At 48.9% G+C, this 14399-nt stretch overlaps 1 protein-coding gene across 1 annotated transcript in view; it reads left to right on the top strand.

Moving 5' to 3' along the window:
* Positions 1 to 4013: 4013 nt before the first annotated feature.
* Positions 4014 to 14399, top strand: part of LOC144168545 (5'-nucleotidase-like) — a 29200-nt gene continuing 18814 nt past the window's right edge. The window contains exon 1 of the mRNA XM_077697504.1: positions 4014 to 4061. Within this exon, the coding sequence (XP_077553630.1) occupies positions 4014 to 4061 (48 nt within the window). The remainder of the gene's footprint in view (positions 4062 to 14399) is intronic.

The raw sequence follows: 14399 nt of genomic DNA, 5'->3' as shown, positions 1-14399 counted from the left end.
TTCTGAGAAGAGTTATTCCAAGCAAAAAATACTCTGCTAAATGCCTGAAAAATCTCTCTCCCCTATGGAATCTTATGAAATGCTCCCTCTAGGGGAGCGAATAAACTCCGTATACGGAGTGCGTTAGAGGACAAGCCATTTACTCCCTATCCGGAGGATTTCCGTTTAGAGTTCACTCCCCCCGAAAATGGGAGTGAAAGGATAAATGAGAGAGAGAGAGAGAGAGAGAGAGAGAGAGAGAGAGAGAGAGAGAGAGAGAGGGAAATAAAGAGGGGATAAAGAATACGAGATATGGCTGTCAGTCCGGGTACTTCGGTCAATCACTGCAGTCGGGGATACAGCCGCTGCGTTAGGCCGGTCGTCTCCAGGTAATGGAGCAGATGGGCGAAGACTTTCCGTTGGGTTGCTCCGCGCCCCTTCGGGAACAGAAGGGCCGTCCTTCATGCCGGCGCTGGGAAGGCCCTGACACTGGAGCGCTCGCTGGAACTTTGCTCTCGGCCCCGCATGGTGGGGACAAATGAAGAATTGGTGCTCCAGCGTCTCTGCTTCCAAACACTCCGCACATGTAGGGGAGTCCTTGCGCCCGTGTCGGAGCAGGCGCTCCGCAACATTGCAGCAGTCGAGCCGCAGGCGGGCGTCCCTGCTGATGCGTGCAGACAGCGGTCGCGGCGCCGGGCCACTCACAACCCGAGGGTCGAAGGATGTAGTGCCTGTTGTGCTGGTGGAAGATATCAACGTGGACATCTCACAGCCCGATGAGACCTTACTGCTTTCCTCCATGGTCGAGCAGTTTGGATTGGTGCATTACACATACAAGGAGATGCCTACGATACGGAAGGGAAACGGTCCCCCCCCCATGTCTCTCGCCTAGAATTATTATTATAATTCTTTATTTAGAATAGGGGGACTCAAAGTCTTGTCAGGTATGGGGAAGGCGGTAAAGGGTGTGAGGGCGTCTACATGCTCTTGTGTATCCCCATGGCACTCGCGAAACTGCGCAAGGACATGACAGACTCTTTTGGGTGAGCCCGCCGTAATATTCGAGTCCTTCCAAGTTTCGCTGAAGTAATTACCTAGGAGGTATGGACAATCGCAAATTACAAACAAATGCGTTTTGTTGAATGCATTCCTTGGACTGCACCCAGCTTCGCTGTCATCCGTCACACAGTGAAGGGTACTGAATTGTCTGCAACCATACTTCCTTCATAGACGGTGATGTATTCTGTAGCGTTTAAAACTTCACTTTGATCTATGTATGACAAGTAAAGGCAGCTCAACGTAATGATAGAGACATTTTATACGCTAGCTTTAGTATTTTTTTCCCAAGAGCTACAGAGCGTTTACACTGCCCTAGAGAAAGCGCGTGGGATTCTTTGTGGACACGCCATGATACAAGCGCGCAATATCGGTAACAAACTAGCGCAAGACAGATTCGCTGTAAAATTATGGGGGTTGCTTAGTTGTTTCTAAGACATCTGAAGGCGAAATTTTGGTTGGATTGTTGATCTGCTGCTGTGAGTCGCGGAAAATGGAAGCGGTAGCCGAGCAGCTTCCGTCGGGAAATGGAAACAGCAGCGCCGGGGGGTGATGGCCGCCGCCGCACGTGCAGTATACGAGCTGCCTTGAGGGGCGAAGCTACCCACGGGGCCGAACAGAGCGCTTCTGGCGATAGCGAGGTAGAGGAACGACCTTCGGAGGGTGCTGTCGAGGGAGCTGGTCAGGTGGGGAGGGGCGCGGCCAACAGTTGGACAGGAAGTTCAACAGCAGACGAAAAGAGGGTACAACTAGACTTTCACCTTCACATTTGTAGAAAGTTCTGAATATCAACTGTAATTCTTGTGGTACACTGCTATAGTTTTGTCACATTTGGCACCATTACGGCCACTACGCCCCTCCCCCCCTTGTAGATGGAGTTCGGGAAAAGTGTGTCATGAGTAGTCGTGAACCGTGGCCTTGGACGCCTCTAAAACTATCGACAAGTTTGGCGTATTGCTAGGTACGAAAAAAGAATGTGACTTCCACTAGGCCCTAAAGACACCACGCCAGCTTTCGGGTTTTAAACAGCTGAAATCGAAGCTTAAGACATTAATGGCACTCTAAAGTGTTATCGGCATTCGGTGGCACATCTTAATTCGTGCAATATAGTTTGTGGGACAACGGGGACCCCTTAAAAGCAACACGAAAAAATGCACTGAAGATTAATATACTCCCTAAGGCGAAATTTGAGCGCAGCGCAAGCTGCAGTCTTCTCGGCCACGGCGCATATGTGCTCCGTCCCAGGAAGTGATGGCGTGATCAGCGAACGCACGGCGGCAACTCTGCTGTTATATCGCAGTGCGTCACCGCCGCCACCGAGGGTGTTGCTGCAAATTATGTTTGCACCTCCCGCCGAAATGTCAAGCGGTTTGTATTAGCGGCCACGGGAAGCTTCTGGCTAAGGGTTCGACAGGGAAGGCGCTCTTTGGTGGTGACGCATGCAACCAGCGTGAGGGCGGTGGAGGCGGTGATTTATTAAGAAAGCAGGGAAGAGAAAAGTACTGGGGATGTTGAACTCAACGGGTAGTTTACCTTCATACAACACAGTCCAGGAAAGGGAACGGGGGGGGGGGGGGGGTGGCTCAAAAGATAGGAAAACAGAAAGAGAGGGAAGAAGGAGGTGAGTGGGGGGGACAGTCTTTGTAGCGTTCGTCTCGTTCAAGGCTCGACGGCTACAAACGATGCACTAGTCATGTCAAAACTAGGAAGTTGAGGAGGTGCTGGAAGACCTCCTGTCGGAAGGCGTCTGGGCCCGTTAGGAACAGGAAGTCTTCCAGCTTGTGGCTTGGTGCACCGGGTCGCTGGAGGACGGCCCGGAGTTCCTCCCTCGTTGTGTCATGCTGGTGGCAAGAGCACAGTAAGTGCTCGAGCGTCTCGGGCTCTGGGCAGTAGGCGCAGGTTGGGGATGCCCGGCGGCTTTGGTGGTGCAGGCGGGCTACCATGTTGCAGCAATTAAGCCGCTGGCGAAGCAGGAACGACTGGGCATCTCTGCTGATGCGTCCAGGCAGGGCCCGTGGGATTCGACCACTGACCACTCGGGGATCTGGATGCAGGGCCTCCACTACCGGGCCAGGATAGTCCTTGCAGCGTCGAATGGCACCACGTCCCGGGAGGCTGGGACTCATGCCTGACGAGCAGCACCCTTTGCCAGTTCTACCTCGTTGCCCATGATGTCCGCGTGCGATGGCAGCCAGTGAAGTCGCAGTGGACTCCCCTGCGCCTCCACCGCATGAAGCTTGGCCGCCAGCGGCCGCTCTACGTAGCCGCTGGAGCTGCCTGGCTGGTCGGCAGCTCGCAGAAGACGGAGGAGGGCAGACCGTGAGTCAGTCAGGATGATGGCTCCTCGGACCTGGGTCCCCTGCTGTAGAAGAAGGTCCGCGGCCAAGTGGAGTCCAGCCAGCTCTGTGTGAGTAGATGAGGCCGCGAAGGGCAGGCTGCACACCTGGCTGGTGCCAAGTTCCAGGGCCGTGCAGGTGCCTCCTGCGCTGCCCGTCGACTGTTGCAGGGAGCCATCCGTGTATACCTGCAGAAGTCCGGCATCGTCGTCCTGCAGCACGGCGGCCACCTCTTGGTAGATGGCCTGGGGTGGAGTGGACCTTTTGCTACGGACCCCTGGCAATGTGGTGGTGATTCGTATAGCCTGCCCCGCACCCGGGGGTGGTGGCTCCATACGGGGCCACTGCGGCAACGCGATATCGCTCTCGTAGGTACTGAGCAGCATGCCCATCCAAGAGTTGGGCCGGCTGCGGTAGCGCTGGAGAAGTGCCGTGCCGTCCGATGTGCCCTGCAGGCGGTGGATGTGGTGGAGCCCCACCTGCAGGGCCCGCATCTGGATAGGCCAGGAGCCTGCCTCTGTGTACGTCGCCGCCACCGGAGATGTGCTCGGAAGGTTCACGCAAAGACGGATAGCCCAGCGCTGATCCAACTCCAGCTCCTCCCACCGACGCAGCTTGAGTTGCACCAAAGGAAATGCATAGATGACTACGGAGGACGCCATCCCGTGGAACACCCGCAGGGCCACCATGGTGTGTGCGCAGCCCTGGACACGTGCCAGCAACCTCCGCACGCCCTGGTGAACCCTCGTTGGGGAGTCAAAGAGAGTACCATAGTCGCACGTGCCGCCCTCCTCCTCACCCTTCGCCGACACTCTTCTCCTTTTTCTTTCAGCCGACTCTGCTGCGTTCGGTCATTTGGTCAGGCGAATACTTCCGCTGCGAATCCCGCGTAACGGCTGATAGAGGGCTGCGCCCTAAAAGCCACAGATGTTTGGTACATCACCACCATCACCATCACCACCACCACCAGCCTACCTACGCCCAGTGCAGGGCGCGATCCCTGTAACGTCATACCAGGAGGTGACCCAATTCTACAGGCTCACCAGACTTATGCTACCCGCTGGCCACCCCTCCCTCAGCAAGGCAGAGGAGCGCTCCTGGCGTCTCCTCCAAACCAACACGTTCCCCCACCCGACCAAACTCCACTTATTCTGGCCAACAATATACTACCCACAGTGCCAATTCTGCAACGCGCCCTGCACCTTGTATCACATGGTGTGGGAGTGCCAGCTTAACCCCTCACTTTCCCCGATATCTAATCCCTCGATTGAGCAGTGGGAGGAAGTGCTGGCCAGCTCTAGCCTCGAAGAGCAGCTTCGGCTGATCCACCGAGCTGAGGCGGCTGGACGGTCCAACGGGGTCCTGAACTGAGGAAACCGCCCGCTTGACTCGTCTCATTAAATAAAGTTTATTCTCTCTCTCTCTCCAATTATCTCGGTGCTGTGCCAACTGTGACCAATTTATCCCCGCAAACGTCTTGATCTCATCTGCCCATCTAACTTTCTGCCGCCCCCTGCAACGCTTGCCTACTCTAGGGATCCACTCTGTTACCCTTAATGACCAGCGGTTATCTTGCCTTCGCATTACATGCCCTGCCCACGTCCATTTCTTCTTAATTTCTACTAGTATGTCTTTAACATCAGTTTGCTCCCTGACCCATTCCGCTCTCTTCTTGTCCCTTAATGTTACACCTATCATTTTCCGCTCCATTGCCCGCTGAGTCGTTCTCAATTTAAGTTGAACCCTCTTAGTGAGCCTCCATGTTTCTGCCCCGTAGGTGAGTACCGGTAAGATGCAGCTGTCATACACTTTCTTCTTCAGCGACAATGGTAGGCTGCTATTCATTATCTGAGAATGTCTGCCATATGCACCCAACCCCATTCTGATCCTTCTAATTATCTCTGCCTCATGGTTGGGATCTGGGGTCACAACTTGGCCTAAGTAGATATATTCGCTTACCACTTCCACTGCCTCGCCACCTATCTCAAACTGCTGTGCTGTACCGAAGTTATTGATCCTTACTTTAGTTTTCTGCATATTAATTTTCAGTCCCACGGTTCTACTCTGTTCGCCCAGTGCGGAAAGCATGCTTTGCAATTCGTCCCACGAGTTACTTAGCAAGGCAACGTCATCAGCAAATCTGAGGTTACTGAGGTATTCTCCACTATCCCTTACTACCACCTGTTCCCAATCCAACGTTCTGAATACTTCTTGTAAGCATGCTGTGAATAACATTGGAGAGATTGTGTCTCCTTGTCTAACACCCTTCCTTATAGGTATTTTACTGCTCTCCCTATGGAGGATGATGGTAGCTGTAGATCCATTGTAGATATCCTCTAGTATTCTTACATAATGCTCACCTACCCCCTGGTTCCGTAATGCCTGAATGACTGCTAGGGTTTCGACCAAGTCAAATGCTTTCTCATAGTCTATGAAGGCTATATATAGGGGTTCAGTATACTCAGCGCACTTTTCTATCACCTGATTGATCGTGTGAATATGGTCCATTGTTGAATAACCTTTACGGAACCCTGCTTGTTCTTTAGGTTGACTGAAATCTAAGGTTGCAGAGATTCGGTTAGCGATTGCCTTGGTAAATACCTTGTAGACGACTGACAGTAAGCTGATTGGCCTATAATTTTTCAAGTCCTTCATGTCGCCTTTCTTATGGATTAGGATGATGTTCGCTTTCTTCCGAGATTCCGGTACCATTGCGGTCATTAGGCATTGCGTATACAGGTTTGCCAGTTCTTCAAGTACAGTTTGCCCGCCATCCTTCTAGAAGTCTGCTGTTATCTGATCCTCACCAGGTGCTTTGCCCCCTTTCATTTCTTTCAAAGCCTTCCTTACTTCTTCGGTCGTTACTGGTGGGATGTCTATCTCCTCTGAACTACTGTCTCGTTCGGCATTATCCTGTATGTCCCGGCAAACGTGGGGAAAAATCAGATGTATGCACTTAAGGATAAGCAAGGCAATGTCATCACAAATAGGGATAAAATAGTCACAGTCAATGTACAAGTCATTCTTAAATGGGCCATGAAGACAAAATGCAAGATTGGTTCATTCGAATATTGCTCTTTAGAATAACGCTATCACTTTTAACGCAAAATTCACTCAAATACACTGTATAATGACGAAAACAAAGAATAGCAACACCGTAACAACTTTTCCGCACTGAAGTTATGACGTAATATGGACAGATCGTCGTGAACCGCTGACGCCAAAAAAATCTAACACAAATAAACATGGATTATAAGCTTTCAGAACGAGATATTTGTGGTCACATTTAGTGCATATTCTTTTTATAGCAGCAAAAATGGTGGGGTGAACAATGGAAGTTACGAATGAACACGTAAACCTAAAAGTACCTGTGCATACGGCCTGCACGGACGAAGCGCACAGCCGGTGAACGCGTTGTACTTGTCTGACAAGACTCTGGCCAAATGGCATAAGCGACATCAATACAAACATGGCCCTGCTTGTCCAGCATTCCAAATATTTTACGAACGATTACCAAAAATCGTAGCAAAAGTAAGCCGGGTACAATACCGATCAAAAGCAGAGTATAAGGGCGGACTACTGTGCTTGAGAGGTATCGTCCTGCCATATATACAAAGGCCGACAGCCAACAAGGCCACGCAATGCATTTTTTTCGCTCGCAGCCGCCTCAACATACTAACATTTGTTTTAGCTCCGTTTGCTGAATATATCATCGCTGACGCTATGAAACGCATGATTTAGCGGGAGAATATATATTTTGGCTGAAAATATTTATTTCTCAGTGAATAAAGCCTTATTTATGCCAGACAAGCTGTAGGGCTGCTGTAGAACACCAAATCTTTAAATAAAACAGATTTGTTGTTTCTCATTATGGCCCCGTTTTAAGCAGAATTTTTAAGGGCACCTAACGTTCCGTAGGTGGCGACTTTTATTTCTTAATTGACGAAGAATTGGAAGGCAAATGCTGATACGAGAACCTAATCGGCCAAGGCGATATTACGAATGTGGAGACTGAATTGTAACATTGCATAATTGAATAATCTTCTCTGCAATTATATATTTTCATGGTATGTTCAACATAAATTAATTGTGTTGTATATTTCACGGGTAAATTGGCATCTATAGGCTAAAATTAATTTACGAGCTTTTGTATTTTTCTATAGTCTTTGTTTTTTCCCCCCTAAGTTCTAGGTAACTGCCGGAAGCAGAAGACTTGGGCCTCGGAGAATGAACTGCCATCGAAAAAGCCAGAAGCTTTTCGCACATGCAGGAATGTGGCTCTCAGTTTTTTGCTCCTTAATTTGCTGGGCCGCCGGCAATAGCGACTTCAAGCTTACAATTATCCACACTAACGACGTTCACGCTCATTTGGAAGAAAGCAACAAATTTGGAGGGACGTGTTTTGATAAGGACAAAAAAAGGAAAAAATGCGTCGGTGGAGTGGCTCGAATTGTAACGAAAGTGAGTGCATTTTTCTTCACAATGCTCCTTATAACCTTCTTGCACTACCAAATAATATAAAAATACTTAGGTGCACTTTTTTTATTGCGCTATTTTTGCACAGGGCATTTATCAGCTGATGGCATGAAGGACCAGAGGGGCTGAGAGCCCCTTTTTGTAATATTTGGGGATGGGTTTGTCTGTAGTAATATATGCTATTAACGTTGTTGTTGCTAAAATCATAGGTGTTTTTTGTATGCGCGAATCAACCTATACCATCGACTAAGATAAATTTCACCGTAATTATGCAGTCGTGTTCGACGCCTCAGCTACCAACTTCCTGACACCTGCAACCGCCGCCATTGGAACACCGCACTTATATCTCCATCGCCGCAATCCGCAATTATATGCACCCGGTTCATAATCAAGGTCGCCGACACGCACGCATCAGAATTCTTCGCAAGGTGCTTCGAGATAAGCTTTAAGACATCCGCTACGTTGACACAGTCAAATATCACAGTAACCCAGACTTAGCGGTTGCCACCGTAAACCACCGAGAAAATGAACTGATTTCCGCAGCAGTAATCGGCAAAGGCTCCACAACCAGAGAAGACATCGTCATAGCCCTAGCAGCCACTACAGCTCAAGACTTTCTCAGCACTGTCACGGATTTCCATGCTGCATTACGCCACCGGCAACATTGAACCCCTAGTGCTACGCGTCCTACAATCGCTCCCTAGCCGCCTACCCTTTAAATTCTCTGGACCCCGGGACATGAGTATCTGGATGGAAATGAGGTGGCTCATGCTGCTGCCCTGCGCGCATATCTACTGGGCGATCCACTCTAGCACTCCGCCGTCACCGTCAGAAGAGTACCGTCCTATGCCTCAAACATACAAATGTATCCCCGAAACTATCGCCTTAGTCGACGCACTCTACTCCAGCCCAACGACACGCTAAGGAAGAAGCCACCACCTACAGCCGCCTACTAACCAACAGATGCCACGCGGCACTCCCCCCACGCCATCCCCCGTCCCTACAACTCCGTCACCTGCAAGTACTGCACACTCTACCACTTGATCTGAGCGTGCTCCTATACTCCTTCCTTCACCCCCCTCCCCTACCCCAACCATAAGCAGTGGGAAGGCATTCTAGCCAGCCCTGGCACGATTATCAGCATCGGCTAGTTGAAAGGGCCCGCCAGGCAGCAACCGCCCATGGTATTCTGGACTAGGAAGACCCCCATCGCCACGGGTTCAGAAATAAAGTAATTTCTGTGCAAATAAAGTTCGCTCCTCCTCTTTCTCTGTCGACACTCATGTGTCGCGTAATCAGTCTGTCGCGTAACCTGTTTACCTCACTCAATATTATAGTTCCTGCCACTTTTGCCCTCAGCCAGGCACCCTGTACCATCTGGTCTGGGAGTGCCAGCAATCCCCATCTCTCATACGACCAGTACGTACGACCCCCGGTGCTCTCAACATCCTGCACCATTAGGCTATAAATTAAAGATGTTTATTCTTTCTCTCTCTGTTTGGACCATGAGTTACAGACATTTTCTGATGCAGCATTACCCCGTAACAGCGCATGTACTAGCAGCGGGGGAATTCCCAAGTGTTTACACACCCACCACGAAAATAATAGTGCCGTTTGCCTTGTTAGTAAATGCCCATTGCCGTTGAATTTTTCGTTGTCCATATTTAACCCAAATCCGTATTTCGTGTTCATGAAAGCAGCAATGCAAAATCTAGAGCCTGATATCCCCACAGCACATGAAGTGTCGTCATTCAAAGTAGCTCTACAGCAAACAACGTTGGTTCTGGCAGCGGGTCGCCGAAAGAAGTTCCGGAGTGGCTTGTGACGGAGAAGCGGAACCTGGTCGGTGTAGCTCGCGCCGTTCGGGCAACAAGCAAGGCTCACTGCTGGTCGTAGGGGAGCGTTCACCTGGAGTTTCTTGATTACACCGCTAGGGTGTACCACCATCGGCATTACGTGCAGCCATGACCGCAAGTTTATTTGCCGCGAGAGAGGTGGCCAAAACAAAGCGCTGCGCCATCTGGTTGCCCGACGCCTGCTGTCGAGGCCACGCACAGCGCAGGTGCCGCCTATAGTATAGCAACAAGGTCGAAAACCCGGCTAGTTGGTATACAGTCGTAATGATTAACCAGCGGCAACTAAACGGGACGAGAGAGGTGTACACAACACGAGCGTTACAAACAACTGAAGTTTTATTGAAAAGAAGGAAAACATATAAAGAGTTTAGCCGGCGCACTAACCACAGCCGTGACGTAGAGTACGTGGCAGACACACTCTCCACAACACTGAAGCTCCAGTACTGTTGAGATAAGCAACTTCAATATCCAGCAGTGACACCGAGGGCGAGCTAATGCCCGTGTCAGAATTCTTTTTTATCAAGAAGGCTTCCTAAATTTCCATCGTGCGCGTGTCATTGTGGGGAAACAAAACACTTGTATGCTGAAACGTGGGGTAACAACCATGCTTAGAGCAATGCGCCGACGGGCAGACTGGCCGCACTTTACACTGCAGTTTCCCCACATTCAGGGCTCTCCTCCGCGTGTACTCGGCCTAGGCCCGTGGCGCCACGTGCACCTGCCACGGCGCCCGCATCAGGCTAATCCTTGCGCCAGTCCTGCCGGGTATCGCGTTAGAGCTCTGGTTAGGGCAAGAGCTACCCTGGCGACCCATGTTGAAATCCCACGCGAACGCAATTTGTTTTCCCTTTACAACCACGGCCATTTTGGTACCATTAGTTTTGTGACCGATGTCGACGACAGGTACGAGCAGTTTTGCGTGTGATGAGATGCCTAAGGCTTTCGCCTTAATCATAGAGATTTTAAATAAAACATATGAATCACTTATGAAGCCAATTACGGTGCGAACGTCGACGAAAACATAGAAGGCACGCATGATAAGCTGTAATGTGCTTCATAGCGGAGTACTAACTTGCTCAACAACATATTCTTCTGTCCCATATGAAGCAGCGAAGGCTGCCCACCCACTTCTCTTGATTGCTCTATAAGGCCATGGTATCGTGTTCGTGCGAGTGGCGACCGTCGACCAATGCCACCTCCAAGAAACTTGACTGAGCGAGTGGATGGTGGGCCCTCTAGTTCCTTTCTATATATAGTATCACTTGAATGCTAGCGGGCTCTTAAAACACTGATAACTATGTTTTAAACCGAATCTTTCAGCCTCTCACTGATGTCGTCTGTAGTCCACCAAAAACGCACTGAAGGAAAGCCAATTTCATGGGACGATGATGATGCGCGTGGTTGAAGCGAAGAAAAAATTAAAGCCGTTCCACTTAACGTGAAAGCTGTCGGAAGTGCGGAGTAGTCATTCGCCATAATGGGCAGTAGCGCCGTTATCCGCTCACTGCTACCACCCAATGCAGTTCAAATTTCCCGCCTTCGCAGTGCTCACGCACCCCCTTCCTGAAACGGCGCCAGCGGGAGTTCTGTTGTCTTTGCGTTTGCTTATCCTCCCGCACGTGCCGGCGTTGCCCTATATGCCACGTTTTTTTCGCTTACTATCGCAGAAACCAACCCAACGAGAGTTCCTAACTAAATGAACGCGGACGCTGCCATCTAATTACGTACATCTCGCCTCAAATGTACCTACAGTTTTCTTTGCGCTAAACACAGGGGAGAGGTCTGACAAGCGCCAGCGCTTCACGTGACTACATAAACCGCTTGTCTTTCGAAGCGTCTGGGTTACGCCGCGACGACGGAAAGCCGAGTGGCTCTACTTGGGTTCAGCGAGCGAGATACGACGACAAAGCGCGGCCTTAATGTGCTCTGCACTTTATAAAACGCTTGTCGTGGTCGGAACCCAACCTGGGTGCCTCGTGTTGTGAATCCGACGTCTATCCGATTGCTCCAACGGTTAGAAAGGGGTGCATGGACTTGGCAAGACTGAAGATTCACTCCTCCGTCTAACGATGACGAAGGTTGAACTTTAGGAGAAGCTATTTATTGCCCGTATCAGTAAAGCACTAGCGAGTACCATCGCAGTGCAGTAAACCGACCCGACAAAAAACATCTTATGTGTATGGTAATGTGATTAAAGTGATGTGATGTGGGTCCGCTCACTTCTGAGTTCGTTCGTTGCGTGTTGAACTTGATTTTGGGAAGCCTCGCGTTACCCTTGGTTTCCGTTTCTGCAGAGCGTATAGTTGATTTGTTATTGCTTGCACACATTACGCCACTGCTGGCCATATTACGTTATGGTTAAGCGAAACTGACAGATTTTCGATATTTCCTATGTTTTTAGATTAAAAACGTCTTATGTGGTTGCGGCGGAGCTGAGTTAGTTACCAAATGCTAGTTCTTTTAAAATAAACAAAGCTGTATTTGTTTTCGTGGTTACTTTAAAGTAAATTGGAATTGAGGATGTCCATCGGACTACTGGAAAACCACGGTTAGTAAATCATTTTTTTTTTATTTTCGTTTCATTTGTGGGCATTTACTTAAAAGGGGCATCAAATACTTTGCTGTCTTCTTTAATTACAGGGTTTTGAGCGCCCTACACCTGGGGTATGAAGCACCCCGGAGTGAAGGGCTCCGGCGTAATAATTACTACAAGCTAGGGATCTTTAGGGGCCCGTGATCTCAACACATTGGCGTTTTAGCTTTCCGCCAGCATCTGAAAACCGGGCTCAGAAAAGTACCAGCGTTCTAAAGCTCATCAGAACAACGCCTTAGCCACTGCGTGACCCTGGCAGGTCATTGTAAGTTTTAATGCGTGCATTCTTTGCCCAAAACCCCCACAGGGAGGACCGTGTAACGCCCTGTATTTCCACAAAAATGCGTATTTGGTGGAAGTAACACCTTTAATCGTTATAATAGCGTAAATGGAAATAAATGGTCGGACAGAATTGTCAAAGAACCAAAAAATAAGAATAATATAAAAAATAAAATTTTCACAAAAATGATATGACAAAATCAAACACACGGATCTTATACACCTCCCTCCAAAACCGAAGAATAAACAAAAACTGGCTGCGGCCTAGCTCAGCTTACCTTGTACATGCAAATCAAAAGCTTGGCTTAGTCTGGTTGAGTCGTGTTTTTTCCTGGTTAACCTTTGATATAGCTGCATTGCCGACCATGGCTTAGAGCCGTTCGGTCACGTGCAACGCTCACAGAAGGACGCCGGCCGAACGCGGCATTCGCCGGCGCGAACGCGGAGAACGCGGCGTTCATTCACGGCGAACGCGGCGTTCCTCTTCGCCGGGCACGAGACTAGTCACGTACCCCGAGACGACCCAGTGGCACATGCATGGGAGGCTGCGGGGGCCGTCGGCTGCCGATCAGCTGATCGGCCGCTACAGCGGCGGCGGCTGCCGCTCACATGAGCAGAGCGACTAAATCGAGGCCTTGTGAGCAGCGCCGAAAGCAGGCCCAGCGAATCACGCGATGCACTTCGAGGGGTGTGTCGCTGGGGGTGTGCCTCCGGCCGAAACGTTAACTTCCGCATCCTCCGCCAAACCGCCAGACGACAGTAGTAAAGCTTTGCTGTAAAAAAAGTCCAGAAACAAATGTCAAAATACGGATAAAAAATTGCTGAAATGGCGAACCGTGTAACGCCCTGAATTTATACATAAATGCAGATTTGGCGGAAGTAACACCTGTAATCGTTATAATAGCGTAAATGATTACATTTGAAGCGACAGAATTTCGTAAAACCAAAAAATAACACAAATATAAATAATCCAATTTTCACAGAAATAACGTGACAAAATCAAAAATATAAATCTTATACATCTCCCCGCAAAACCGAAGAATAAACAAAAAGAGTCCGCGAAAGAAAGTTGGAATTATGAATGATAATATAGCGAAAACGGACCATATCTGTACTAAGGCACTTCATCGCTATAATGGTATAAATTTATAGCATTTGCGAAACGAAAAAAAAGAAAACTTAAAAGGAATAAAACAAACCAACGTCTTCCGCTACTTAAAGCCATATGCAGCTGTAAGTAAATCACACTCAAGACAAGCGGCATAAGAATGCTACGCATTAGTAGAGAATTCTCTGAATTTCTGCAGATCTTTTTACTGCCCAGAACCAGAGAAGATAGGGAGCTACTTAGTATTTACTTAGTCTGTCGACGCAATCGTTTCCAAGCCTTCGTGCGAAAACAAAGATTTCTGAGTTTTCTTCCACAGTCCACTTAAATATGAAACGAAAAGTTTAGGTATTAAACAAAATATTAACTGCACGTGCTTATAAACCATGTTGTTTTCATCGCAGGTAAACGAAATTAGAGAGAATGATCCTGATGCACTATTCATAAACGCTGGAGACTTTTTCCAAGGGACGCCATATTACACCCTCCTAAAACAGGAAGTCATATCTGAAGTAATGTCTTCGATGGGTTACAACTATGTGGTGAGTTCATGCTATTGGGACGGGCATTATTTTGCTAATAATTTTGTGCTTATTCTTGCTGTTAAGTATAGTTGAGAAATAAAGAGCAGAAATCCGTAATCAGTTGATTCACCCTTCTGCAAATTTTATTTTTAGTTTTAATATGAAAGCTAGTATGCGGGGTTTTTTTAGAGA

Source organism: Haemaphysalis longicornis, unplaced genomic scaffold (assembly GCF_048455015.1).
Source record: "Haemaphysalis longicornis isolate Haplotype H1 unplaced genomic scaffold, Haemaphysalis longicornis Haplotype H1 scaffold_2, whole genome shotgun sequence".
Classification (NCBI taxonomy): Eukaryota; Metazoa; Arthropoda; class Arachnida; order Ixodida; family Ixodidae; genus Haemaphysalis; species Haemaphysalis longicornis.
Note: the sequence above shows the minus strand (reverse complement) of the source record. Positions and strands in the feature narration are given on the sequence as shown.